At 37.1% G+C, this 26,495-nt stretch overlaps 2 protein-coding genes across 8 annotated transcripts in view; one reads left to right on the top strand and one right to left on the bottom strand.

Moving 5' to 3' along the window:
- LOC123895553 (uncharacterized protein Cbei_0202) overlaps positions 1-22,860 on the top strand; it is a 32,058-nt gene extending 9,198 nt beyond the window's left edge. For 2 of the 7 annotated variants that reach the window (XM_045945967.1, XM_045945970.1), the window contains exons 7-14: positions 577-624; positions 11,980-12,141; positions 12,339-12,500; positions 20,138-20,231; positions 20,320-20,438; positions 20,560-20,604; positions 20,816-21,140; positions 21,278-21,616. In XM_045945967.1, coding sequence (XP_045801923.1) covers positions 577-624; positions 11,980-12,141; positions 12,339-12,500; positions 20,138-20,231; positions 20,320-20,438; positions 20,560-20,604; positions 20,816-21,049 — 864 coding nt within the window. In that variant the 3' untranslated portion in view covers positions 21,050-21,140; positions 21,278-21,616. Of the gene's footprint in view, positions 1-573; positions 625-11,979; positions 12,142-12,338; positions 12,501-20,137; positions 20,232-20,319; positions 20,439-20,559; positions 20,605-20,815; positions 21,141-21,277; positions 21,617-22,721 lie in introns of those variants that run through there. The other 5 variants (XM_045945963.1, XM_045945969.1, XM_045945968.1 and 2 more) reach the window with 4 other exon arrangements.
- LOC123895554 (amino acid transporter AVT1I-like) lies at positions 22,468-25,404 on the bottom strand. The gene is made up of 3 exons (XM_045945971.1): positions 25,278-25,404; positions 24,090-24,697; positions 22,468-23,207 (listed from the first exon to the last, which is right to left on the bottom strand). The coding sequence occupies exons 1-3, from the start codon at positions 25,378-25,380 to the stop codon at positions 22,689-22,691; spliced, it is 1,230 nt and encodes a 409-aa protein (XP_045801927.1). The 5' UTR covers positions 25,381-25,404; the 3' UTR covers positions 22,468-22,688.
- Between the last annotated feature and the right edge of the window lie 1,091 nt (positions 25,405-26,495).

Below are 26,495 nucleotides of genomic sequence, written 5' to 3'. Positions count from 1 at the left end.
TGCTGTTACGGTTGACAGATGAAATCTCTCAATTCACCCTCTTTTTTAACGGTTCTGTTTATTTTTTAAGGGCATATCATTTCCATTATTGTAAGTGACCTATTTTATATTTCTTCTTCTCAAGCGCATACGTCCCATTCTCCTTCTGCATGCGAGGGTGCGAGGAAGCCCTCTGTTCTTGTCCTTCTGCCAAGCTCTGTGTTTTCTCAATTTGTCCTGCTTCTCCTTCATCTGTGTGTGAAGCCATCTGCGTCTTCTGCTTCTCTTTCTTCTGCGTGTGGCACCCACTTTTCTTTTGGTTTTTTGCTTTTGCAATCAATGCTCTTCTCGATTCTGATTTTTAATTTGTAGTTTTTTTTTTAGATTTTTTAATTTGCATTTAAGTTATTGTTTTAATTGCCAAATTCTTAATTGTCATTGTTTTAACATGATGCCCCCTGTTCTGGCCTATCTGTGCAATTTTCTTATCAATAGAATAAAATGATAATGTGATGCTTGCTTTGACATTTGTTCATGTTATGGTTTTTTGTCCCTTTTTTCTCTTTTTAATTTTTTCCCTTTATAAATTGTAAGCAGGTAGGGCTACGGATTGAGCACCCTCAAGAGCTAATAAACAAAATACAGGTTTGTATATTGTCCAAATAAAATATTTCTGCATCCTTGTTTTTTGATAAGCATATACCTCATGAAATTGCTACTTCTCCCTTCCTGTTTATCTATTATTGGAATAAGTTCCCAGGGATTCTTGAAACAATGATTACTTAACAATCATAAATAATGCCATGGTTTGTTTCAGTCAAACCCTTTTGTCGTTCTTCTAGACAGAGTGAAGAATAGACAAGTCATTATTTGTTTGAACACCACAGCGAAATGGAAAAGTGGGGAGAAGAAGGCATCTTGAAATTATCCAGGCTTTACTTTTTTGGAAAATTATACCTAAATACTTTTTGGAGAAAATTGTTTTTATTACAACTCTCAATCTAATCCCTTGAATATTTGGGTGTGCCCTTTGCCTGCATTCAAAGCCTAAACATGGCGGACTAAATTGAAGGTCTTTAAAATCTATCTTTATGGGCCGTTCAATCACTCCGCCGACATGAGTTCTCTCCGCCGAATCCCTAATCATACTCTTAGAATTGAGTATTGAGCTTAACTCATCTTTACAAAACCGGCTTGTAAAGTGAGGGCTGCCTTTAGTTTATAAAAACTTAGTCAGACCATATCGCAACCGATGTGGGACTTCTTAACACCCTGCTTGCGCCAAGCGCTTTGGGCTTGAGGCGCGGATATGAATGGCGGAGGGCTCGATCAGAAACCTGATTGCAGGCGGCCCGACGAAGTGGCCCAACGAATCGTGGATAGGCTCTGATACCATCTTAGAATTGAGTATTGGACCTAACTCATCCTTACAAAATCGGCTTGTAAAGTGAGGATTGCCTCTAGTTTATAAACACTTAGTCAGGTCATATCGCAACCGATGTGGGACTTCTTAACACATTCAATCTGTCCTCCGCCGTTCAATCACTCCTCCACCGCCGTTCATTCTCCTTCGCCGCCGTTTAATTTCGATCATCAATCTGTCAAACCCTCCTCCGTCGTTCTCTTTGTTCTCTGCATTTCCAAGGGTTCAGCCGCCACCATGATCCAACTCACCCCAAAAACGACCGATTGATCGCAGATTGACTCTGGTGCCCCAACGATCATCATCGCCATCTTGTCCACAAATCATCATCACCATCTTGTCCACCCATCAACGTGGTGTTTGTTCAGTGTAGTCTCTCCCAGGGTTCTCTTGCAAGTCAATCCTGGTGAGTGTTTGTGTCGATTCGTGGGGTTATACGTATCGTGATCGTATGTGTTAGTCCCTGCCCCATTTTGTGTGGTAATGGTGACTGTTTGCTTGATCAGTGATCTCTTCTTGTTGTTATTGATAATGTTTCTCACTGTGTTTGCTGCAACATTCATTGATCAATGATAATCCTTAGTTGGAACTGTCGGGGCCTGGCCAAACCGAATGCAGTTCCAAATCATCGAAATCTCGCTCGAGGACACAGACCAGATGTTATCTTTTTGTTTGAAACTCTGTCGAATGCAAGGCAGTTGGAATCTCTTAGGGTGAAGTTAGGCTACGAATCATGTCTCTCGATTGATGTTCAAGGGCATAGTGGTGGTATTGCTGTGTTATGGAAAGCAAGTAGTTGCTGTAGGGTGCTTAATTATTCCAGAAACTATATTAACCTCATAGTGGAGGATCGGGACAAAGGAAATTGGAGGCTTACCGGTTTTTATGGTTATCCAGAGCATAGTCGAAGAAGGAACTCTTGGGATATGTTACGAGATTTGCGAGATATGTCCCTGTTAACGTGGTGTATTATCGGTGATTTCAATGATATATTATCATAGGAAGACAAAAAGGGCCAAAATCCTCATCCTAATTGGTTTTGTACGGGATTTAGAGAAGTGGTGACTGACTGTGATTTGCATGATATCAGACTGGAGGGTCATCCTTATACATGGACTAAGCGAGTCTGATTTAAAGAAGAAATCACTGATTGTGGTCATGAGCTTGAATACTTGCGTGACCAAAACAGCAACATCAGATTCAGAGATGTTCGTGAGAAGCATGCAAATTTACTAATTCAAGAGGAGATCTTTTGGAGACAAAGAGCTAAAATGCACTGGCCGAAGGATGGAGATTTTTACACAAAATTCTTTCATCAATCAGCGTCGGTTAGAAGCAAGGTGAATAAAATTGAGAAGCTATTGAACGAAGACGGAGAGGTGGTGAGCGCCGGGGTGACTTATGTGATGTGGCTAGGCGTTACTATGAAGGTATATAACGATTGTACCCATGTTGGGGTACTTGATCTTATTCAACCAAAAATCACGCAAGAAGATAATGATTTCTTGATGGCATCATTCAACAAGGAAGAATTACGGCAAGCTCTATTTCAAATGCACCCAGATAAGTCTCCGGGTCCGGATGGATTTAATCTGGCATTTTACCAACGTTTTTGGGCTATGTGTGGTGATGATATTTTTTCTGCTATGAATGGGTGGCTAACTAGAGGGTACTTTTCGGCAACTCTGATTGATACTAATATTTGGTTGATTCCAAAATGTGACAACCCAACGTCCATGAAGGATTTAAGGCCTATTTCTCTGTGTAATGTGCTCTACAAAATGATTTCCAAGCTGCTTGCGAACAAGTTGAAGAGGTGTCTAGGAAAATGTGTATCGGAGGAACAGCCAACTTTTTTGGAAAGGAGATCGATCATTGATAATGCTCTAGTAGCTATAGAAGTGTTACATGCTATGAAGAGGAAAACAAGGGGTTGGAGAGGGGATCTTGCTCTCAAGATTGACATTAGCAAAGCCTATGATCGAGTTGATTGGGGCTATGTGTGGTGATGATATTTTTTCTGCTATGAATGGGTGGCTAACTAGAGGGTACTTTTCGGCAACTCTGATTGATACTAATATTTGGTTGATTCCAAAATGTGACAACCCAACGTCCATGAAGGATTTAAGGCCTATTTCTCTGTGTAATGTGCTCTACAAAATGATTTCCAAGCTGCTTGCGAACAAGTTGAAGAGGTGTCTAGGAAAATGTGTATCGGAGGAACAGCCAACTTTTTTGGAAAGGAGATCGATCATTGATAATGCTCTAGTAGCTATAGAAGTGTTACATGCTATGAAGAGGAAAACAAGGGGTTGGAGAGGGGATCTTGCTCTCAAGATTGACATTAGCAAAGCCTATGATCGAGTTGATTGGGGCTTTTTGCGGGGTGTTTTAACTAAACTTGGTTTTGATGAGAGATGGATAAGGTGGATGATGCTTTGTGTTAGCTCGGTGAACTACTCTGTTCTTGTGAATTTTGATAGAGTGGGGCCGATCTCTCCGGGGCGAGGGCTGCGCCAAGGAGACCCTCTCTCGCCGTATTTATTCATTCTAGTGGCTGAGGGGCTATCAACTCTTATCCACCAAGCTGTTGCCAGAGGCGAGATCCATGAGATCAAGATTTGTAGGGGAGCTCCACTGGTGTCTCACCTCCTATTTGCAGATGATTGCTTTCTTTTTTGCAGGGCTGAAGCAAACGAGGCATTCAGGCAACAAATTAACTTGTCCAAGTCGGAAGTGTACATGAGTAATAATGTTAGTCAAGCGGCGAAGGATGATCTTGCAAATATGCTTGGTGTTCGTCTATCGTTGGGGTCTGGTACCTACCTTGGGTTAACCTCCATGATAGGGAGAAGCAATAAGGCAATTTTTACTCATATTAAGGATCGCATATGGAAGAGAATTAATGCTTGGAAAGGTAGAGAATTATCAAGAGCGGGCAAATAAATTATGATAAAGTCAGTTCTCCAATCTATTCCCTCATACATCATGAGTGTGTATCTCATTTCGGTAACGATTGTAAATGATATAGAGAGAATGTTAAATGCCTTTTGGTGGGATGGAGGGAGTCGTAACAAAGGTATATGTTGGATGGCATTGGACAAGTTGACTTGCACTAAAACAAGAGGAGGTATGGGTTTTAGAGACATGAAAGTTTTCAATTCGGCTATGTTAGCTAAACAAGGTTGGAATATAATAAACAACCCAAATACTCTTATGGCGAGAATCTTAAAAGCAAGGTACTTTCCAAACTCTTCTTTTCTTGATTCTAATTTAGGCTATAATCCCAGTTCTGCTTGGAGGAGTATTTGGTCATCTCTTCATATCCTTGTTCATGGTTGTCGATGGAGGATTGGTGATGGATCTAGTGTGAGAGTGATGGGAGAACCCTGGTTACGAGCAAAAGAGTCTGCATTGGTACAAGCACCACAAAGGCAGGAGATATATGAGATGAATGTGAAAGACCTTATGGCCACTAGTGAAAGGAAATGGGACGAGGCGAAACTACGTATGCTTTTCGACAGTACGACTGTTCGACATATCATCTTCGTGCCTTTATTTTCATTCAGTGATGAGGATAAGTTAACCTGGAAACATGATAGGAGTGGGATGTATACTGTGTGATAGGGTTTCATGTGATGAGAAATATTATAGGTAATGATAAGTTTGCTGTGGAGGGTGACTGAGACAGTTTATGGCGCGCGAAGGTTCCACCCAAAGTTCGTAATCTTATATGGAGGATTTGTAGAGGGTGATAGTTTCGATAGAGTTTTTACTAGGAGACGTGGCAAGAATAATGTAGGAGAATAATTCTGTTGCAGTGAATAAGGGATGTGAGGGACAAATAGCAGAGAGAGAAAATAGAGTTGATTTCTCACTAATAAGGATGCAGATGGCAGAGAGAAAACATAGTTGACTACTATTAATACTATTAATGATACAGATGACAGAGAGAGAATGGAGATCTGAGCACTATTTATAATGGACTCATCATTGGAGTCAATCATGTCTAAATTTTAGATGCTTCTATGCATGTGGAGACCCTGAGTAGCTCGAATTACTCAGTTTATGTTTTTCATTCATTGTTATTTTTTTTACTATTCCATTGTACTTCACAATTAGATCCCATTTGAACTCTAATTGGTTTTACAGAATAATATTCAGTTGATTTCCCTATTTCTATTGTTTTCTTACTGATTTTGGTTAGATTACTAAATTGGATCCTATCAATTTGGTATCAAGAGCTGGTTGATCCATTTGCAAAATGGAAGGCGTTAGATCAGATTCAGTCGAGCAGAGACTTGGATCGTTGGAAGCGACCATGGAACAGATTCGTGCGATGTTGGTGGATCAACAAACACGTCCACGACACCGGCGAGGACGACTTCAACGTCGGAGGTCACCACGGACATAGGACGATGATAGCGACCGGAGTACGGCGTCGCGAGGTGGTGTTAGCCACACGCATCGATATTAGGGAAATCGGAGGAAGTTCGAGATTCCAATTTTCAAAGGTGATGATGCGTATGGGTGGCTAGTACGTATTGAGAGGTATTTTCGTCTGAATGGAGTAAGGGTGCACGAGAAGTTAGATGCTGCAGTGATTCCCTTGGAGGAGAAAGCTCTTAAACTAGTTTCAATGGTGGGAGGAGCAAACTCCATCGCGAGCGTGGGATGAGTTCAAAATCGCCCTGATACGACGATTTCAACCAGGGATTTTGCAAAATCCGTTAGGACCCTTGTTGAATCTGAAACAGAGAGGGACAGTTATGGAATATAGAGAAAAATTTGAGATGTTGGTTGCACCCATTAGAAGGGAAGAAAGGGTGATGTTGGATAGCTTTTTTCTGAATGGATTGAAGGAAGAGATACAAGCTGAATTGAAACTATTTGAGTGTCAGGACTTAGCTGAACTCATGGATTGTGCTTTATTATTGGAGGAAAAAAATGAAGCATTGTTGAAGAGAGGTATTGGAGGTAGAGAAAAGGCTGAAGGGAAGGATAGAAGCAGTACCACCAGGTTTAGAGATCCTAGGGATTTTGGTGGAGCTAAGAAGGAGGTGGAGAGGAGTGGAACTAGTAGTGGTTATAAATGGAAAGGAAAGAGCTTGAGTTCGGCTGAGCTTGAAGACAGACCCAAGAGAGGGTTGTGTTTCAAATGTGGTGAGAAATGGGGTAGAAATCACATGTGTAAATTCAAACATATGAATTTGAGGTTGTGTGATTGGAGTAGTGATGAAGAAGTACCTGCGGTAGAGGAGGAAGAGAAGTATAATGAAGTAGTGGTGGAATTAAAGACTCTGAAGCTATCATTACATAGCAAGGAAGGACTTACTTCAAACAAGTCTTTCAAAGTCTGGGTGATGATTGGTAACAGAAGGGTCCTCACATTGATTGATTCTGGTGCTACTAGCAACTTCATAGCAACCAGATTGGTGGAGGAGTTAGGACTGAATGTGAAGAACACACCTACTTATGTTGTTGAAGTAGGTAATGGTGAGAAGGTGAAGAATCAAGGTGTGTGTGAAGGGCTGCAATTCCAGATTCAAGGGGTAAATTTCAAACGACATTTTTTCCTAATGGAGCTAAGTGGTTCAGAAATGGTACTGGGAATGGATTCATTAGCTAGTTTGGGAAACATAGAAGCTAATTTTGGAGACTTGTGCTTGAAATGTGAAGTCGATGGGCAGAAGCACACCATTCAAGGGGATCCAGCTACGTGTAACAACCAAGCTACTTGGAAGGCAATGATTAAGGCTCTGTCAAATGAGGGTATAGGATTCTATATCCATACTTTAATGGAGGTCAAAACAGTACCCTCAACAAACGAAGATGTGTATGAATGGGAGAAGATAATTGAGGAATTTGCTGAAGTGTTTAATATGCCCTCTGGTTTACCACCGATAAGGGAGCATGACCATGCTATTCTACTCAAACCAGATGCTAATATTCCTAATTTGAGGCCATATAGGTACCTATACTACCAGAAGAATGAGATAGAAAAGATTGTGAAGGAGATGATGCAAGCTGGGATCATAAGGCATAGTACAAGTCCATTTTCAAGCCCAATTTTATTGGTGAAAAAGAAAGATGGAGGGTGGAGATCTTGTACTGATTACAGAGCCCTAAACAAGGTAACTGTCCTAAATAAATTTCCAATTCCAGTTATAGATGAACTCTTGGATGAATTAGGTGGTGCAGTTATATTTTCCAAGTTAGACCTTAAGTCTGGGTAGCATCAAATTAGGATGAGGGAGGATGACATTGCCCAAACAGCTTTTAGGACTCATGAAGGTCATTATGAGTATTTGGTTATGCCTTTTGGCCTTACCAATGCTCCTTCAACCTTCCAAGCTTTGATGAATGAAGTGTTGAGGCCTTATTTGAGAAAATTTATTTTGGTGTTTTTTGATGATATTTTGATCTATAGTACCAACCAAAATGAGCATGTGAAGCATTTAAAAGAAATTCTGCAAGTTCTAAAAACCCACAAGTTATTTGCTAATAAGAAGAAATGTTCATTTGGCCAAGACGAGATCGAGTACTTAGGTCACTTAATCTCAGGCAGAGGGGTGTCTGATGACCCTAAAAAAATTGAAGATATGTTGAAATGGCCTATTCCTAAGGAACTTAAGAGTTTGAGGGGATTCTTAGGTTTGGCTGGTTACTATAGAAAATTTGTGAAGAGTTACAGCAAGATAGCCTGGCCCTTGACCCAGTTATTGAAGAAAGATAATTTAAAATGGAATGAAGAAGCTCAATTAGCATTTTATCAACTCAAGCAGGCAATGACTACTATACCAGTATTAGCAAAGCCAGATTTCAACAAAGAATTTATCGTAGAGACAGATGCATCGGGTAAAGGTATTGGGGCAGTGTTGATGCAAGAAGGAAGGCCAATAGCTTATATGAGTCAGACTTTATCTGACAGAGCACAACAGAAATCAGTCTATGAGAGGGAGCTGATAGCTATAGTGGCGGCAGTGCAGAAGTGGAGGCCCTATCTGCTGGGGAGACATTTTCAAATTCACACTGATCAGAAGAATCTGAAATACTTTATTGAACAAAAGAGCATGGGGGAAGATCAACAGAAGTGGATTGCAAAGCTATTAGGCTTTGATTTTGACATTAAATATAAACCAGGAAAAGAGAACAATGTGGCTGATGCATTGTCCAGGCAGATACAGTACAACACTATCACAACTGTGTAGTGTGAGGCTTGGGATGGTTTAGAAGAAGAAGTGCAGCAAGATGAGAAACTTAGGGGACTGATTCAAGCCTTGGTAGGAGATCCCCTTAGTCATCCTGGTTACCAGTTGAAGGGTGGTAGATTATATCATGAAGGAAGGGTGGTTATTCCAAAGCAGTCTCCTAAAATTCCTTGGTTACTACATGGATTTCATGATACATCCCTTGGTGGACATTCTGGATATATGAGGACTTATAAGAAATTGGCTAGTATTGTTTATTGGGAAGGGATGAGAAGAAGAATTCAAGAGTATGTACAAGCCTTTGAGACCTATCAAAGGAATAAGTATCAAACTCTGAGCCCAGGAGGTCTATTACAACCATTGTCAATTCCTACACAGGTTTAGTCTGATATCTCCATGGACTTCATTGGAGGACTACCTAAGGTACATGGCATTGATACAATAATGGTAGTGGTAGACAGATTGACTAAATATGCTCACTTCATCCCTGTGAGTCATCCTTATACTGCTAACGACATAGCTGAGATCTTTATTAGAGAAGTAGTGAAATTGCATGGATTCCCAAAATCCATAGTGTCAGATAGGGACAAAGTTTTTTTGAGCACATTCTGGGCAGAATTATTTAAACAGGCTGGTACAAAATTGAAGTACAACAGTGCTTACCATCCACAGTCAGATGGCCAAACTGAGGTGGTAAATAGATGTGTAGAGACATATTTGAGATGCTTAACTGGTAGACAACCAAAACAATGACCTAAGTGGTTATCATGGGCAGAATATTGGTATAACACCAATTATCATGCTTCACTTAAATCCACTCCTTTTGAGGCTCTTTATGGCAGAAGTCCACCAATGTTAGTGAAAGGTGATGTGCAACTATTTGCAGTAGAGGAGGTTAACAGGTTAACTGCCGAGAGGAATGTAGCTTTGAATGAGATGCAGGAGCAGTTGCTTAAGGCTCAAGATATGATGAGAAGCCAAGCCAATAAGCATAGAAGAGATGTTGAATTTCAGATTGGTGATATGGTGTATCCAAAAATTCAACCTTACAAGTTGCAAAAATTGGCTAAGAGGTTTAATCAGAAACTAAGTCCTAGATATTATGGTCCTTATGAGATTTTACAGAAGATAGGGGCAGTAGCTTATAAGTTAAAGCTACCAGAAGATAGTAAAGTCCACCGAGTTTTTCATGTTTCATTACTAAAGAAAGTTGTAGCTCCAAATGTTGAACCTCAACCCCTGCCTAGCTGTATGAACGAGGACTGGCAGTTAGCACCAGAACCTGAAGACGCTATGGATACCAGAAGGAATGAAGCAAGAGAAGTAGAAGTGTTGGTGAAGGAGAAGGGTCTACCAGACTTTGAAAATTCTTGGGAATTAGCAGATAAGTTGACGAAAGCGTATCCAGGATTTGTCCTTGAGGTCAAGGAGAGTTTTGAAGGGGGAGGAATTGATAGTTTCGATAGAGTTTTTTCTAGGAGATGTGGCAAGAATAATGTAGGAGAATAATTCTGTTGTAGTGAATAAGGGATGTGAGGGGCAGATAGCAGAGAGAGAAAATAGAGTTGATTTGTCACTAATAATGATGCAGATGGCAGAGAGAGAAAACATAGTTGACTACTATTAATACTATTAATGATACAGATGACAGAGAGAGAATGGAGATCTGAGCACTATTTATAATGGACTCATCATTGGAGTCAATCATGTCTGAATTTTAGATGCTTCTATGCATGTGGAGACCCTGAGTTGCTGGAATTACTCAGTTTATGTTTTTCATTCATTGGTATTTTTCTTACTATTCCATTGTACTTCACAATTAGATCCCATTTGAACTCTAATTGGTTTTACAGAAATAATATTAAGTCGATTTCCCTATTTCTATTGTTTCCTTACTGATTTTGGTTAGATTACTAAATTGGATCCTATCAGAGGTTGTTTACCGACTTGAAAGAATCTGCTTTCACGACATGTGCAGTGCCCAACAAATTGTCCAGTTTGTAGAGATGACGTAATGGCACTTGTTTTTTGGTTGTGAGACTAGTTTACAATGTTGGGCCATAGCAGGGCTGCAACATGCAGTTCATACGCGTGTTCAAAGGCTGCATGATGTGGCAGAAGTGTTGTTAGATGTTTGTTCAAAGGAAACTGACATAGTGGTATGCAGGTTTTTAATGATTATATGGGGAATTTAGAATAATAGAAACAATGAAGTATGGAATCAAAGGCAGACTAGTGTGCATCAGATTTGTGTTGGTGTTTTCACTATGTTAGAGGAGTGGAATGTTGCTCAAAAGTATCGTAGCACACATGAGGTAGAGGCACAGACTCGTAACGACAACACCATGCAATGGAATTCACCAAGACAAGGATGGGTTAAATGTAATGTCGATGCAGGATTTAGTCGAGGCTTTAACAAAACCAGCTATGGTTGCTGCCTTCGAAATGCAGAAGGAAACTTTATGTCAGCTTTGACAGGATGGAGATGGCCGCAGCTTGAAGTACATGAGGGAGAAGCTATTGCTTTATGGAATGCCATGGTCTGGATTATTAGCATGGGACTGCATAACGTCCAATTTGAGACAGATTCAAAGACGTTGGTGGATGCCATCAAAGCACGTTCAGCAGGAGTGTCAGAGTGTGGAATTATAGTTTCCAATATTTGTAATTTACTAGACTTAAATAATAACTTTGAGGTTAAGTTTGTTTGACGTCAAGCGAATAAGGTTGCTCATTGTCTATCAAAGGCGGCCTTTTCAAATGCTAGTCGTCATGTTTATGATTTGAGTCCTCCTTGTATTCAAAATTTTTTAATCAATGATATGAGTTAAGTTTGTTTGTTTCAAAAAAAAATTATTATATGTGCTAATATGATTTGTTGTTCTGAAGGTAGGATTGTTATTCTGTATTTTGGTCACAGTATACCACAAAGTGTATTTCTGTATTGGGTGTGATTTCTATGATCAGTAACAAAATTTTACTTATACTTTAGTAACTCATTGGTGCTCTATGAAACTGCTTTCATCAACCTAACGGGGAGTATGGAAAACTAAGATCTAATTGTCCCAAGCGCCATATATATTACGAAATGTATTGCATCTTTTAACAGATTCTCTTCATAGCATTGTGCACATTAATTGTAGTTTCCTCTCAATCAGAAAATCCTAATAAACATTGCACCTGACATTATTGTACTCACTTTTCCATCTATGCCGATTTTGTATAAGCCTAACCTATCTTTATTAGAATAAACAATGAATAATATGCTCCAATTCAATTTATAAATTCTTTTGTTTATCATAAAAGCTGTATTTCAGAATTTTATTATTTGTTACGATTATAATATATGGAAATTTAAATGTGTAGTATGCTGAACTGGCATCTGAAGTTTCTCATGGACGTGGTAAAGTCCCAGTGGCAGATTACAAAGTTGCAAATTATATTGACAAGGGCGATTTCAATGAACCATCAGATTCAATGGTAGAAAATCGTAGTTGCTACTCTTTTTGCATGTGTCCCGGTGGGCAGGTAAGCATTTTCCTTTTACTTGCATATCAGATGAATTGGGACCTAATCTTTTTGCAGTGTTGATTCCATGAACATACAGTGCTGACTGATTTGCAATTGATTAAATCGGAAGGATTAGCACATTAAAATATTTTTCTTTGTTTTAATTTCCCGAAGCAATCAACTGGTAGTGATGTATGAAATATTGGAACTTATAGGTTGTTCTCACAAGTACAAGTCCATCCGAGATATGCATCAATGGCATGTCATTTTCTCGGCGAGCATCTAGGTGGGCAAATGCTGCACTTGTAGTGTCAGTCACAAAGAATGATTTTGAAGCTTTGAATTATTACGGTCCTCTTGCTGGTGTTGAATTTCAGGTTGGTCTGAATTCTTGTCATGTTTGTTGTATTCATATGCTTTTTGTCAAATAATCGATTATCCCAAAAGCTTAAGCTTTTAGGATAGAGCCACATCAATGGTTTTATATTATTTCTAACACGCCCCCTCACGAAAGAGCCCACTTGGGCTTGAAGCGTGGATAATGCATAGGCCCACCTACCATATGCTTAAATTCCACTTTTTAATTAGAAAGTGAGGGGAGCGAGGATCAACTCTAGACCACTTAGTCATAGAGGCTCTGATACCATGTCAAATAACCGATTATCCCAAAAGCTTAAACTGTTAGGATAGAGCCACATTAATAGTTTTACTTTGTAGGGTTGAGTTAGGCCCAATACCCAAATTTTAAGATGGTATCAGAGCCTCTCCACGATCCATTAGGCCACCTATTATAAGATTTCCACTATCGGGCCACCTACCATTTATATCCACGCACCAAGCCCAATAATGCTGGGCGTGAGGGTTGTGTTAAGAGTCTCACATCGGTTCCGAGATGGCATGTGTTGGGCTTTTGTATGTTGGCTACATTTTGCAAAAACATCTTTTAGCCAAGTGTTGAGACATATGTGCATACATCAAGAGTTGAGACATGTTACATACACATTGGAACAACACCTCTGTAGTCTGACTGCGTGCCAGCTTGCGTTTTTATTTTATGTGCAATCTTTCGAAGATTTGATTGAAGAATTATTTCGTGGTTTCTTATACAACAAGGCGCACGTGGTCAAGTAGTTTCTGAAGGCAACCGAACCCTAGTTCTATTGTCTAAAGGAATAAAATAACTTTTAGAAAATATATTATTTGATTAAAAAATATGTCTGTTGCTGCCACAAGGTTTTGAAGACCTAATTATGTCTTGGAGCCCAAGCTATTCTTTTGCTATATAAAGGGTACTGCTAACCCTGTTTTAAATACCGAAACTAGAATCAATATAGAATATCAAAGATGTAGTCTTTTAGGGTTTCGTGTCTTTAAGCCACTCTCTAGGAGAGTTGGTGTAAGTGAATCACTCGGGTTGTGAGATGATCACGTGTTCTCACTCAGAAACATGTAGGTATTCTTTTGCTATATAAAGGGTACTGCTAACCCTGTTTTAAATACCGAAACTAGAATCAATATAGAATATCAAAGATGTAGTCTTTTAGGGTTTCGTGTCTTTAAGCCACTCTCTAGGAGAGTTGGTGTAAGTGAACCACTCGGGTTGTGAGATGATCACGTGTCCTCACTCAGAAACCTGTAAGTAACGAGTTGAGTAGTGTACTTGGAGGAAGCTTTTAAGCAACTCCAAATTGTGAACTTAGTCGTTGGCTAGGTATTTGTCATGGAAGTTTGTCTTCTAGTTTGTTCAGAATTGTTCTGTTGATCCAATCGCTGTCTGTGATTGAAGAGGGAGTTGAGGAGGGCCTTATACCTTGAGTCTTAGGTAGAAAGTATAGCACGGGTAGTGATTAAGTGAGGAGTTGTAAACGGGGAGTTTAACTCTGAATTGATACTATTTAGTGGACTTTATCCCTGGCTTGGTATGCCCTAGAGTAGGCTGTTATGTTGAACTGTGTTAACAATTCTGGTGTGTTGTTTATGCTTTTCGGTATATGTTTTTAATGCCCTGCTTTATTGTTCTTACTGCTTAGACAAGTGTCTGAACATCGTGGACAACACTTGTCTACTGTGTACCAGGAATTTCATTTGGTATCAGAGCAGGCACCCTGTTTTGTATCTGGGTGAGATTCGAGGGAAGATACTTTCTGGTTATGAACAAGTAAGGAATACCAAAAAGTTGTTTGGACTTGTAGAAGTTCATATTTGTTTGGATGGTCCCTAGAAGTGGAGGATGGACTATTAATGGCACGATGTGTAGCTTTGGTGTTGAGCTACTATATGGTTTGATTTATTTTTAAACCTATGTTAACCTGTTGCACCTGGAGTGTGGAGTTTGTGCAAAGGTCATTATGGTGTGCCTGAAGTTTGTTGAGGAGTTTTCTGGTTTGAATTTCGTTGCATATATATATATATATATATATATATGATGGAAAACTCCCGGTGGTTTTGAGTGTGCAACACTTTGTTCTCCTCTAGAGAGGTTCAACTAACTTGTTGGAGATGCCAACGATACTTGAGGGTGATCTCAAGTCCACTCATAAAGGCACTCATATATGAGTTTGTTGAAGAGAGATCTGAAGGAAGTTATGAGCAATTTATTTTTGCTTCCAACCCTAAAAGCCAACCTCCAGTGACTTTGATAAAGGATCTCTTGGTGTGTTCCTTGAGAAGGGGACTGATGTCATCCCAGATGTTGGTACATCTGACCAGCAGTATGCAGAATCTTGTTGGATTTATTTTTACGCTAGAAACTTATGGTTGATTTCTTGGGTGAGTTTATTTCTGATCCAAGTAAGTGGTAGTGCAGATATTTGTTTTGATTTTCCTGTGGAAGCTTGATAAAGGTATCACATTCAGATTCTTTACGTGGAGGTCAAGCTCAAATGTCAAGTACATTTTCTCTGACATCTGGAGAATCCTTGTTTATGGCCAGATTTATGGAATCTTGTTTATGGCCATGAAACAGATTCTGTTTGGAGGAGAATAACTTGTGTATACCAACCACAAGATGTGCAACTATTGAAGGGGAGAATGTATAATTCTCTAGAGTGCTCTGAAAAGTTATTAATGAGGAGTCCTTAATCTGAAGCTGAGAGATCTTGAAGACATGTCAGGTGTAATGTTTTGACATCTTTATAATGAGATTTTATTTTTCTCAATATATCTGGTGGTATTTCTCTGAAACAGGATGGAGGTTGTTTACTCTAACTTGATATTATCAAGTCTTTGAAAGCATGGAACTCTTGCTCTGTTGTAGTAAAAAGAGCTTCATGAGATTATGAACATTGGAGCTGCTTCAACCTATGTCCAATGGTTGAATTATTATCTTCACTTTGGAGTGTCATCCAAATCACCTACGATAGGCATTTCAGTTGTTTCTAGCAAGGAGGAGTTATTATTTTTGGGAGCAAAGCATTATTGTTCTTTGGTATTGAAAGTTGATCAACTACTAATGGTTGATTCTCTTGTGTCCCCCTGTTGTTGTTAATTATGATTTTGGTGCTTCCACTAAGACCACAAGTGAGTTGCTGCTGATTCACTCATGGAACTCGTCCCTAAGACGAATGTTGTGTCAGATGTTGACACATCTGTGGCACTGGAGACTGATGTTGTGCCAAGTGGGATACATTTGTAGCACCTGAAACTGTAATAGATCAGAATGTTTCAAATATCGCTTACCAGATGAATACTGCTGAGAAAGAGAATACTACAAAAGTAATGATGACTGGTAATAATTCTGCCGATCACAGTGTTGTGAATTCTCAATCTGACGAGAGTATGAAGACTGTGTCTAAAATGATCTTGTAGCTCATGCTCTGATTAGTAGTGTGCTAGTTTTTGTCATGATGTTTGTGGATGTGTTCTGCTATGAATCTAGTCATCCTGATCTAATCTGTTCTTGTGTGAATTTATTTCTCTCTGTCAATGTGCTCTGTGGGCTGGGTGAACCCAATTCCGCTACTGCATGCATCTGGTGTGTGTTTGTGTTGAAGTGAAAGAAGGTATGTCTTGTATCCCTCTCTCCATTGTATGGTACATACTAATCAAGGGAAATATGATTTAAATTCTTTTGCAAATGTTAATTCTGCTGTTGACGCTTCTACTAAGGTCAATAGTTACTGTATTGATGAGTATATGAAGGAAACTGTTTTTGAGACTAATGTTGTGCCAGATGTTTATACATTTGTGGCACCTGATATCGGTGTAGGCAAGAACGATCAAGATAATCCTAACCAGGTGGATACTACTGAGCAAGAAAGAATTCCAGTAGTAGTAAGGACTGACAATAACTCTGGTAATAATGTTGTGGGTTATTCTGACTCTGATGAGAGTATTAAGTCTTTGTCTGCTGATAAAGTACCTTTTGTTGACAAAAGTGTGGGTGATGACCCTGATGTTGTCATTGTGAATGACATAGTGACTGGTGACAAGTTACTAGAGAAGACACCTAGTGCTAATGTTGCAGGAAGAATCAGAAGTAGGACTGGTAAGAATGTGACAACTGTCAGTACACTTGTCAAGAAATCTAAATCATGAAAGGTGACAAGATCTTGCTGGGAAGAAACCTTTGTATGGTCCACCAAGGATAAATAGTAAGACTGTATCTATTACTGAGGAGAAGAAAAAGAGTCTGAAAAGAAAAGATCATCCTACAAGTGATTCTGAGTTTGAACTGGAGACAGATGTAGCTGCATCTGGTGGCACATCTAGGAAGAGTGTAGGAAGGAAGAAAATTCCTTTGTTTGTTTCCCCGGCTCCTCTGGATAATGTTTCTTTTCATTTGAAGAATGGGTTTGTAAGATGGAAGTTTGTGTTCCACAGGAGATTGGCGCTTGAGAAGAATCTCAAAGAGGACATTCTTAAATGTCAAGATGTTGTTGATGGTATAAAGGTTGCAGGTTTAACGAAGACAGTTTCTTATCTAGGCAAATATTATGACAGACTTGTTAAAGAGTTTATAATCAATATTGCTGAGAATTGTGATGATCCTGTAAATGCTGAATATATGCAGGTATATGTGTGTGGCAAGTGTATAAATTTCTCTCCAACTCTTATCGATCAATATCTGGAGAGGAGTGTTGAAGAAGTGTCTGAGTCTAGCAGAACTCTTGAAGTCAGGAAAATGAAGACACTGATGATCTTCCACTTGACCAAAGTTGTTGCTCAAAGTGTGACTGAAAGAAAACTAGCATGGTATCATTGTTTGTGTGAATGTGCATTATGCTAAGAAGTACTATATGTGTTCAGATGTGTTATGATCAGATGCGATAATGATCAAATATGTGATGATCAGAGGTGATTACTACTACTGTATGTGACTGTTTCAGACCTGTTTCTGAAACCTCTAGTTTGATGTTCTTATGTGATGACAATATATCTATTGTTGAAGATGCTTTTGGTATATGTCTCTTGAGATTGAAACTGAATAATACTCAAGTGTTCCAACATTGTGTACAACATCTGTCACCAGCATGCCATATTGGGTGTAACTATGAGCCAAATGTTGAGGATGATGTTTTGGGCATCATGTCACTTGACAGGAAGAAAGTTGACATGTAAATGTCTATTCTGTCCTCTTTGAAATTGTTTCATTCATTTTGAAGAAAATGTCTATTTTATGCGTGTTGACTATGATTTTTGATGTGGTGGATATGATATGGTTCCTCCACTACTGATTTATATATGATGAGGTATGTATCCCATGGTGTTATCTTCGGTTGTAGTAGCTCCGGGCACGATGTGGTTGATGTGATGAAGATAGTATAGGTTTATCCCTTATGACTTATGATATTCATGCTATATTGTTGGAGTTTCTAGCACCTCTGTGTGCATTATGGTCTGTAATATATGCACTCTGGAATTTCTGTTTCTGCTACTCTATGTTCTGATATGTATGATGTTTGTCAAAATTATGGCTAAAAAGGGGGAGTAGTGTGTGTGTGTTGACAAATGTGCTTACATCTGGTGTAAGTAGTTTGTGCTTATGCTTCTATGCTCGTATTGAGGGGGAGTGTGAGTTATATGCATGTGTTGAGGGAGAGTAGAAAATTATTCTTTCTTTATATGATTTTAGTCTGCATGAATTCAGGGGGAGTGTGAGTGATTGTATCTCTTGATCGCCTGAATATGTTAGATGACAAGTGTCATGCCAAGTGTGATGGCATCTGATTATGAATCCACTATTCACTGTGAGTGAGAATTTATTTTTCTCGGATATACTGTATATAGGAATTTATTTTCCTAGTTTCTCTTGAATTTATTTTTTCCTGATGATCTTATGTTGAATGGATGCGCTCTAACTAATAGGAGTTTATTTCTCCTATCTTTGAATCCACTATGGGAGTTTACTTCTCCCTTGTGTTGTTCCATGAGGCTAGATGTGTTTATTTCCGCTGTTGCATTGCCTCTGATACTACTTGGAAGTAGTCTTACTATGTGTTACTTTCTTTCTTAGTTGTGTGATCATGTTGACTCGAAGGAAAGGTGATACTGTATCTCTCTTAATAATGGTCTAATTTTGTTTTAGCCAAAATTTGCCAAAGGGGGAGATTGTTGGGTTTTTGTATATTGGCTACATTTTGCAAAAACATCTTTTAGCCAAGTGTTGAGACATATGTGCATACATCAAGTGTTGAGACAGATGTACGTACACATTGGAACAACACCTGTGTAGTCTGACTGCGCGCCAGCTTGCGTTTATATTTTATGTGCAATCTTTCGAAGATTTGATTGAAGAATTATTTCGTGGTTTCTTATACAACAAGATGCACGTGGTCAAGTAGTTTCTGAAGGCAGCCGAACCCTAGTTCTATTTTCTAAAGGAATAAAATAACTTTTAGAAAATATATTATTTGATTAAAAAATATGTCTGTTGCTGCCACAAGGTTTTGAAGACCTAATTCTGTCTTGGAGCTCAAGCTATTCTTTTGCTATATAAAGGGTGCTGCTAACCCTGTTTTAAATATCGAAACTAGAATCAATATAGAATATCAAAGATGTAGTCTTTTAGGGTTTCGTGTCTTTAAGCCACTCTCTAGGAGAGTTGGTGTAAGTGAACCACTCGGGTTATGAGATGGTCACGTGTCCTCACTCAGAAACCTGCAGGTAACGAGTTGAGTAGTGTACTTAGAGGAAGCTTTGAAGCAACTCCAAATTGTGAACTTAGTTGTTGGCTAGGTATTTGTCATGGAAGTTTGTCTTCTAGTTTATTCAGAATTGTTCTGTTGATCCAATCGTTGTCTGTAATTGAAGAGGGAGTTAAGGAGGGCCTCATACCTAGGTGAGTCTTAGGTAGAAAGTATAGCACGGGTAGTGATTAAGTGAGGAGTTGTAAACAAGGGAGTTTAGCTCTGAATTGATACTATTTAGTGGACTATATCCCTGGCTTGGTATGCCCCTAGAGTAGGCTGTTATGCTGAACTGGGTTAACAATTCTGGTGTGTTGTTTATGCTTTTCGGTATATGTTTTTAATGCCCTGCTTTATTGTTCTTACTGCTTAGACAAATGTTACGACAAGTGTCTGAACATCGTGGAAAACACTTGTCTACTGTGTACCAGAATTTCACTATGAATGTGTGTTTATAAGCAAGAGGCAATCCTCACCTTACAAGGCGGTTTTGTTGGGTTGAGTTAGGCCCAATACCCAATTCTGAGACTTTTAATTTAAAATTTGGATATAAATGTCTTTTTATTTTATTCCCAATTTCATCTTTATATTTATCCAAAGCAAACTGTGAAGTGAAAATGTAGCGGACTTCATTGTTCAGGTTTTTCCATAATAAAAAATCTAACTTTCATTACTTAGAGTGATATTTACCTATTTAATTATCAAATAGAATATATAAGTTCATATTATGTTTATTGGCCATTTAGGCATAAGTGATTTAGAAATGGATTAGTGTTGCATCTTATGAGATTATTTGCAACAACATTGTCCTTGATGGCCATATACAGTCCTAAATTTTATACATTTGACGTTATCTGTTTTTGTCTATTATTTCTACTATTATTTAGAGAGAGTTTGAACGAAGAGCTGCTACGATGGGAGGAGGAAATTTTGTAGTGCCTGTTCAGACGGTTCCAGACTTTCTTGAGAATAAGTTGTCAGGTAAAATTATGGATCATTACCATAATACCATTTGTATGTTACTCTCAGGCTCTCTGTAGATGAACATAGCTTAACTCATTCGTGCCAGGTACATCGGTTCCACTGTCAAGTTATCGTTTGGGTGTGAAAGCATCAAATCTTAATGAGTTATTTCCTACACACATAATTGAAGCTCTGAAGCATTCACTTGTAACGTTTGACAAGGAGGTTTGCAGTTTCTATGTCCTACAAATTAGACTACTTCAGTTTTCATAAAATTTTCTGGTAAAGTTTATCTAATCATTTCTTCTTTTTTTCTGTTTTAAATTAAAACTTCGAAACTTTTCAGTTACCAGGGTTTATCTGCAACGAGGCTCTCCTTCATGGTGTAGAGGTAATTAAAGTTTTTTCTTTTCTCAATTTGGTCTATTATAATTATAAATAATACTCCATTGTGTTTACATGTTCACTAAAACACCCTGTAGTATTATTCCCCAGCTCCTGGTTTAGTTTGCAGTCATAAATTAGACCTGTATGAAGCTATTGATTATCGTGGCTTTGCGTCTCAACTATTATTCGTTTCCCTAAGCAATGTTTTGTTCCAGACTAGGACCAGTTCCCCAATCCAGATTCCTCGTGATGCTGACTCTTATGAAAGCACTTCTGTAAAAGGACTATATCCAGTTGGCGAAGGAGCAGGTTATGCTGGTGGTATAATTAGTGCCGCAGTAGATGGAATGCATGCCGGTTTTGCTGTGGCAAAGAAATTCAACTTATTTCATGAAGATATTAAGTCTGTTCTGGGCAAGGCTCATAATGCTGGACTCGTCAAGTACTAGTAAAATCAGTTTTCTTCATAGTTTCACAGGTACGAAAATCAGTAGATAGTGAAGAGATTTTGCATCCCAGTTACACTGCAGAATATTTGAGGTAATGCTATTTTTCTGCTCTTGTTATTCTATCACACCACAAAGTTGTAGTTGCTCTTTCAACAAAAGTTACCAGCATCAGCATTTCTAGGAAGAAATGCTATTGCTAACTAGTATCTCTCTGTTGAAATTGTGCAGCTAACAAAGTTGTCTTCTAGGGTGATGCTCTGAGACTGGCTTGAGCACTTTCAAACTTCATTCCTGTTGCTGCCTTTTCCCCTATGATCACAGAATAGCATACCAGATCCAGATGCTGCTTTTCGAGGTTGAAGTAAGGACCTCTAAATCTGGCAGCTGCAATTTTGGATGATGATGAGAAACATGTATGTAGCTACCGATACTATCTGGAAATAGAAAGTAGAACTTGCTAAAATGTATTTGGGGACTGTGGCAACACTAAACCCTAATTGCATGGTAATGTTTTCTGTAAAGCACATTCATTTTTTAAATTGACAAGAAATGCTTAGAACTCTTTCAGCTCTATTTAGTCCAGTATTTACAACTGTGAAGGATGAAAAGAACAATAGAGATTACAAAAATAGGGGAATGACAAAGAGGCTAGGGTTCCAGTAATGTGAATATCATCATAACTTACTTATGAAAATAAGGATTACACAAAGAATATATAGTAAAACCTAAAAGACTATACCACTAACTTATAAAAATAGAAGCCCAATATATTATTATTATCTAACACCTCCCCCTCAAACTCTCGATGCATCGAGAGTTTGTCAAACAAAAAAATATTCCATAAAATCTAATATTCTGACACTACCCCTCAAGCTAAAGCTTACTTAAGCTTTAAGCTTGTTACAAAATTAACCCTGAAAAAAAAAAAAAAACCAAACAAACTGATATATTTTCTTGTTTTTTTTTTTTTGTTGTTCTTTCAAACCAATTATTATCATAACCAATGGAGAGCACCCGAAGTGAGAAACCTTCATAGAGAGGAGTAGAAGCCAAAGAGAGAAATCATCAGATAAAAGAACCAAATCAAACCAAACCAACATACCAAACAAAACCAAATCAAATCAAAACCAAATAAACCAAATGAAAACAACTAAGAGAAACAACCAAAACGAAGAGTCGGTCAATAGGGAAAGGAGAATCAAACAGAAGAATCAATAGGGAGAGAATCAATCAAGTGGTATTATATGAGTTTTTTTTGTTGTTGTTTGGTACAAGGTATTCTGATATGATTTAATTAGATATATATGTAAAAAGGTTTTATATTACTGTTTTAATTTGATACACAATTGGAGTTATAATACAAGTACTTGTTCTGAAATACCACACCAACTTGCTTGGATTTGTTTAGTCTAGCCATTTATTATATGATAAATAAAGAAAAAATGCTTACATTGCAAGTCACATTGGAACTAAGATGATATTATATGCATCAAATGGCACAAGCAGACTCCCTTTATCTCTTTTATTTCATCAACAAAAAGTAAATTAACGACAAATGTATTTCATTAGTTGCCATTGTACATCAGTAATAGAGTTACCAAAATAGTTTTTCAGACACTGTAAGCATATATAACCTTCATCATGACTTTATATTTTTTGCTATTTTCACAAGTGAAATGTAGGTACCATGTATTCCAATAAGTGTACCAATGATCAGAATTCCTATGATAATGATCAACTCTAACCCAAATCGCCTAGCAGCTTTGTGAATCTTTAAGTAGCAAAGGCAAGGAAACAACAATGAGATTGCCACACTCAAGAAAGCACCAATAAACGCCATAATGTACCCAAAAAATGGAACAAATAGTGCCACAAGTACACTGCTGACCACAATGGTTGTTCTAAAGAGAATGCTAATTGGTCTGCTCTTGCATAGATGCCATTTTTCCTCTATGGCATTGGTTATTGGAGTGATTACAATAGGATACTTAGTGAAAGGATTAATTACTGTGGTATATATAGCTATTTTTGTACTTATTGTATTTGTTGGTAGATTTAATGTGATCTGAGACTTCAAATGATCTCCAAACATCCTGTAGCCTAAAACTGCTACAGTTCCATAGATAATTGTGCTTGCAACAAAACAAACCAGCAAAACCTGCAACAGGCATAATATCATTTCTATAAGAAAAGTCAGGAAAGTAGGTAAAATGGCTTTATCACTTGGACCAGGACCAGTTTTGCTATCGGTGAATTTGGACAATTAAAAAAATGGTTAAACACTAAAATTATAGAAAGAGAATTTAGTCTCTGCAAATAACAATTTCAAAATGATCCCTAAAATTTAAAATCTTCAATCTTTCTTGAGAAAGTTTTAGGGATTAAATTGACTAATATAAATTAACTAGATACATTAGTTTTTCGATAAACCTAAAAAGTGGATTTTTGCATAGATCAAATATATCAATTATTCAATAAATTTATAGAGTAAAATTTTGCTTATGATTGAGAAGGACGTGTCATTTTAAAATTAAGTGAATTTTAGGTATCAAATTATTCAATGCCTACAATTTCACAACAAGCATTTACCTCTTAATTATCCTTAAACTTTGAAATTTATGAATAATATTTTCAGGCATGTTTTTAAAATACTATAAAAAGTTCTTTACAAAATTTTAGTTAGTATTCTTTACAAAAAGTTCTTTATAAAAAGTTCTTTACAATTTTTTTTTTTTTTGTGTTTATAGATAAATTAAATTTATTTTTCTGTTAAAATTTTAACGAGGATTTAAAGTAGTAACTTTAAAATTTGTAGAATTTTTATTTCATCATAAAAAAAATGTATGGACTATTCTTGACTATAGGGTAAAATGTAGTGACTAAAAACGTATATAACTTTTTCTTATAATAAAAATAGGTGTCAATTCAGCAATTAAAGCTTGTTACTACTTTTAGTCTTTTATGTTAAAATTTTAATAAATTTTTAGGAATTAAAAACTTATTTAACCTTAAAAAAAAATGGGATTAGGAGAAAACTTACCTTGGAGAATTGCTTTCTATCTTTCATAGAATTGCATATTGTTGGCAATAATGCATGAGCACAGTAACAAAAAGCAAAAAGGCTCATAGCAGTAGATAATCCTTCCAAATTTACTAATTTCCCTCTTTCATGAAATCCAACACCATCAACTTCTCCCACCCACAAAACACAACCAATTAAAATAACAGAAGCAAATATACCACCAACAGATATGTAGGCCAAAGCTCCTAAACTTCTCAACCAAGTTGTTGGTAATACTACCAAAGCTGTGATTAACACAAAACCTGTTTTACTTCCAATTTTAAATCCAATAATTGTAAGGCTCATATTTGGAAACAACTTCTCCAAATTGTCACCTTCTAATATAAGAAGCTCAACAGCAATTAAAAATAACTCTAAATATATAAAACTTGCTATCACAGCTCTTCCTTTGTAACCAAAAGCAACCTGACCTATATCAACATAGGATTTGATTAATGGTTGTTCATTCATACACCTTTCTAGAAGTAAAGCAGTGTACCAACATATCATGGCAAAAATAAATAGCATCATAAAACTCAACCACCCTCCTTCAGAAACTGCATATGGCATTGAGAGCATCCCAATTCCTGAAAAATTATAATATCTTGATCAGAATATTATAAGCACATAACCATTTATAGATAAAAAAAACTCTGCCCACCCACTTAACTGCCTAATCTGAATCAGAGTCAGTATAAATTAAAAAAAATAAAAAAAAACTCCTTTTTAGCGAAGAAAAGTGGGAGTATATGTTTTAGAAGTCATTTCCTTTGAAATGGTTTAAAAGCTCAATCAAACTAGATGATTCAACTAGTTATTTGAGCGGTTCAACAGCGGTTTTGCCCTGGTTCAAGTGAATGTGATGTCCGATTCGATTTTTAAAACATTGATTTGAATTAGATTGCAACTAACAAAAGGCATGTAAATATGCAATTTTTCACTAAAAAATTATATTTTAATAATCATTGTTTTTGACACTGCAAATATATTCAAAGAAAGTTTTTCCCAAACATGTTTTAGTTTTACTAACTAACATGCATTGCTGAACTATTTATTAAATAGTTATTTCCTTTTTTCCATTTTGCTAAAGATGATATAGTGGGTGATGATGCATGTGATTTGTGACTAACTTTTAATAAAACAGTTTGGAATGAGAAAATGTGAGACCTGCCAAAGTGTTGATACCATTGAAACAAGCTTTGAAAAAAGAGGTTCCTTCTTTGGGTTGTCCTGAGTTTGATGAAACTTGGAGCTGGCTTTCTGTCTCCATATTCTCTCAAGCTAATTAGGCAATAAGCAAATCCTTGTTGCCTCTATATATATATATATATATTACATCCGTTGCAATATATAACATCTTTTTATAAAAAATTTGTTGTCTCATTTTATAAGACTTTTTTAAAGTATAAGGTGCATTATTTAAAGTATAAGGTGCATTTATAAGACCATTATTTCTTTTTTTTTTTAATAATTGAATAGTAATTTTGAAAATAGAAAGGTTGACAAATTTAATTAAAAAATCACATATTGTTCGGAGACTCAACGAGTACTTCTCACCAGTTAGTGGATAAGGTAAGCTATTTTCATATAGGTGGTTGAAGTCGAAGAATGTTACTTTGTCTTTAAACTACCATAGTTGGTGGTCTAGTCCTTTATTATGTTTGAGTCTTGTATGATTTTGATCTTTATACTGTATTTTCTTTTTTGTCTCTTTGTAAACTCTGGTAGTCTATCTCGGCACACCTTGTGCTAAGAGACTGTTTTTAGTTAATATATATCTCATTTTAACTTCTTCAAAAAAATTATAAAAAAAAAAAAAAACTATTTTCTTTTTTAATTCTTGTACTTCTGTAGTAGAACATAGTAGTTAATAATTGGTGATTATATCCACTTGGGTTGGTGCATTGGTATTGACTTGGGACCTGAGAGTGTGTTCCTCTTGAGGTCTGAGGTTCGATTCTCTCTGACGCTAATTTGAGTGGGCTAATTTAGCTTCTTCAAAAAAAATAATTGGTGATTATAGTGTTAAGTGGTATAGATTCCGTAGATGATTCTTAAATAATGATTCATCATGCACTTCGATAGAAGATAGAATACTTCCTTAAAGTATTTCATATCTTCCGTATTAAATTATAAAGGAAAAATAAAAATTACACGTATTAAGAAAAATTAAAACATGACAATTTGTAGTATATATTTTTTGTGTTTTTCTCTAAATAAATTTCATAGGAGTATGTAAAAATAATTTTATGAGAATAACAATTCTTGGAAAAGAGAAATGTTGATATTTTTTTCAACTATAATTTGTAACAAAGAAATTAATTTTTTTTCTCTTATAATTTAGGACGGAGACCGTTAAGTAGTTTTTGCCTTTTGGGGACACTA

This window comes from Trifolium pratense, linkage group LG7, assembly GCF_020283565.1.
Source record: "Trifolium pratense cultivar HEN17-A07 linkage group LG7, ARS_RC_1.1, whole genome shotgun sequence".
NCBI lineage: Eukaryota > Viridiplantae > Streptophyta > Magnoliopsida > Fabales > Fabaceae > Trifolium > Trifolium pratense.
This window is presented reverse-complemented; position numbering and strand designations above follow the sequence as displayed.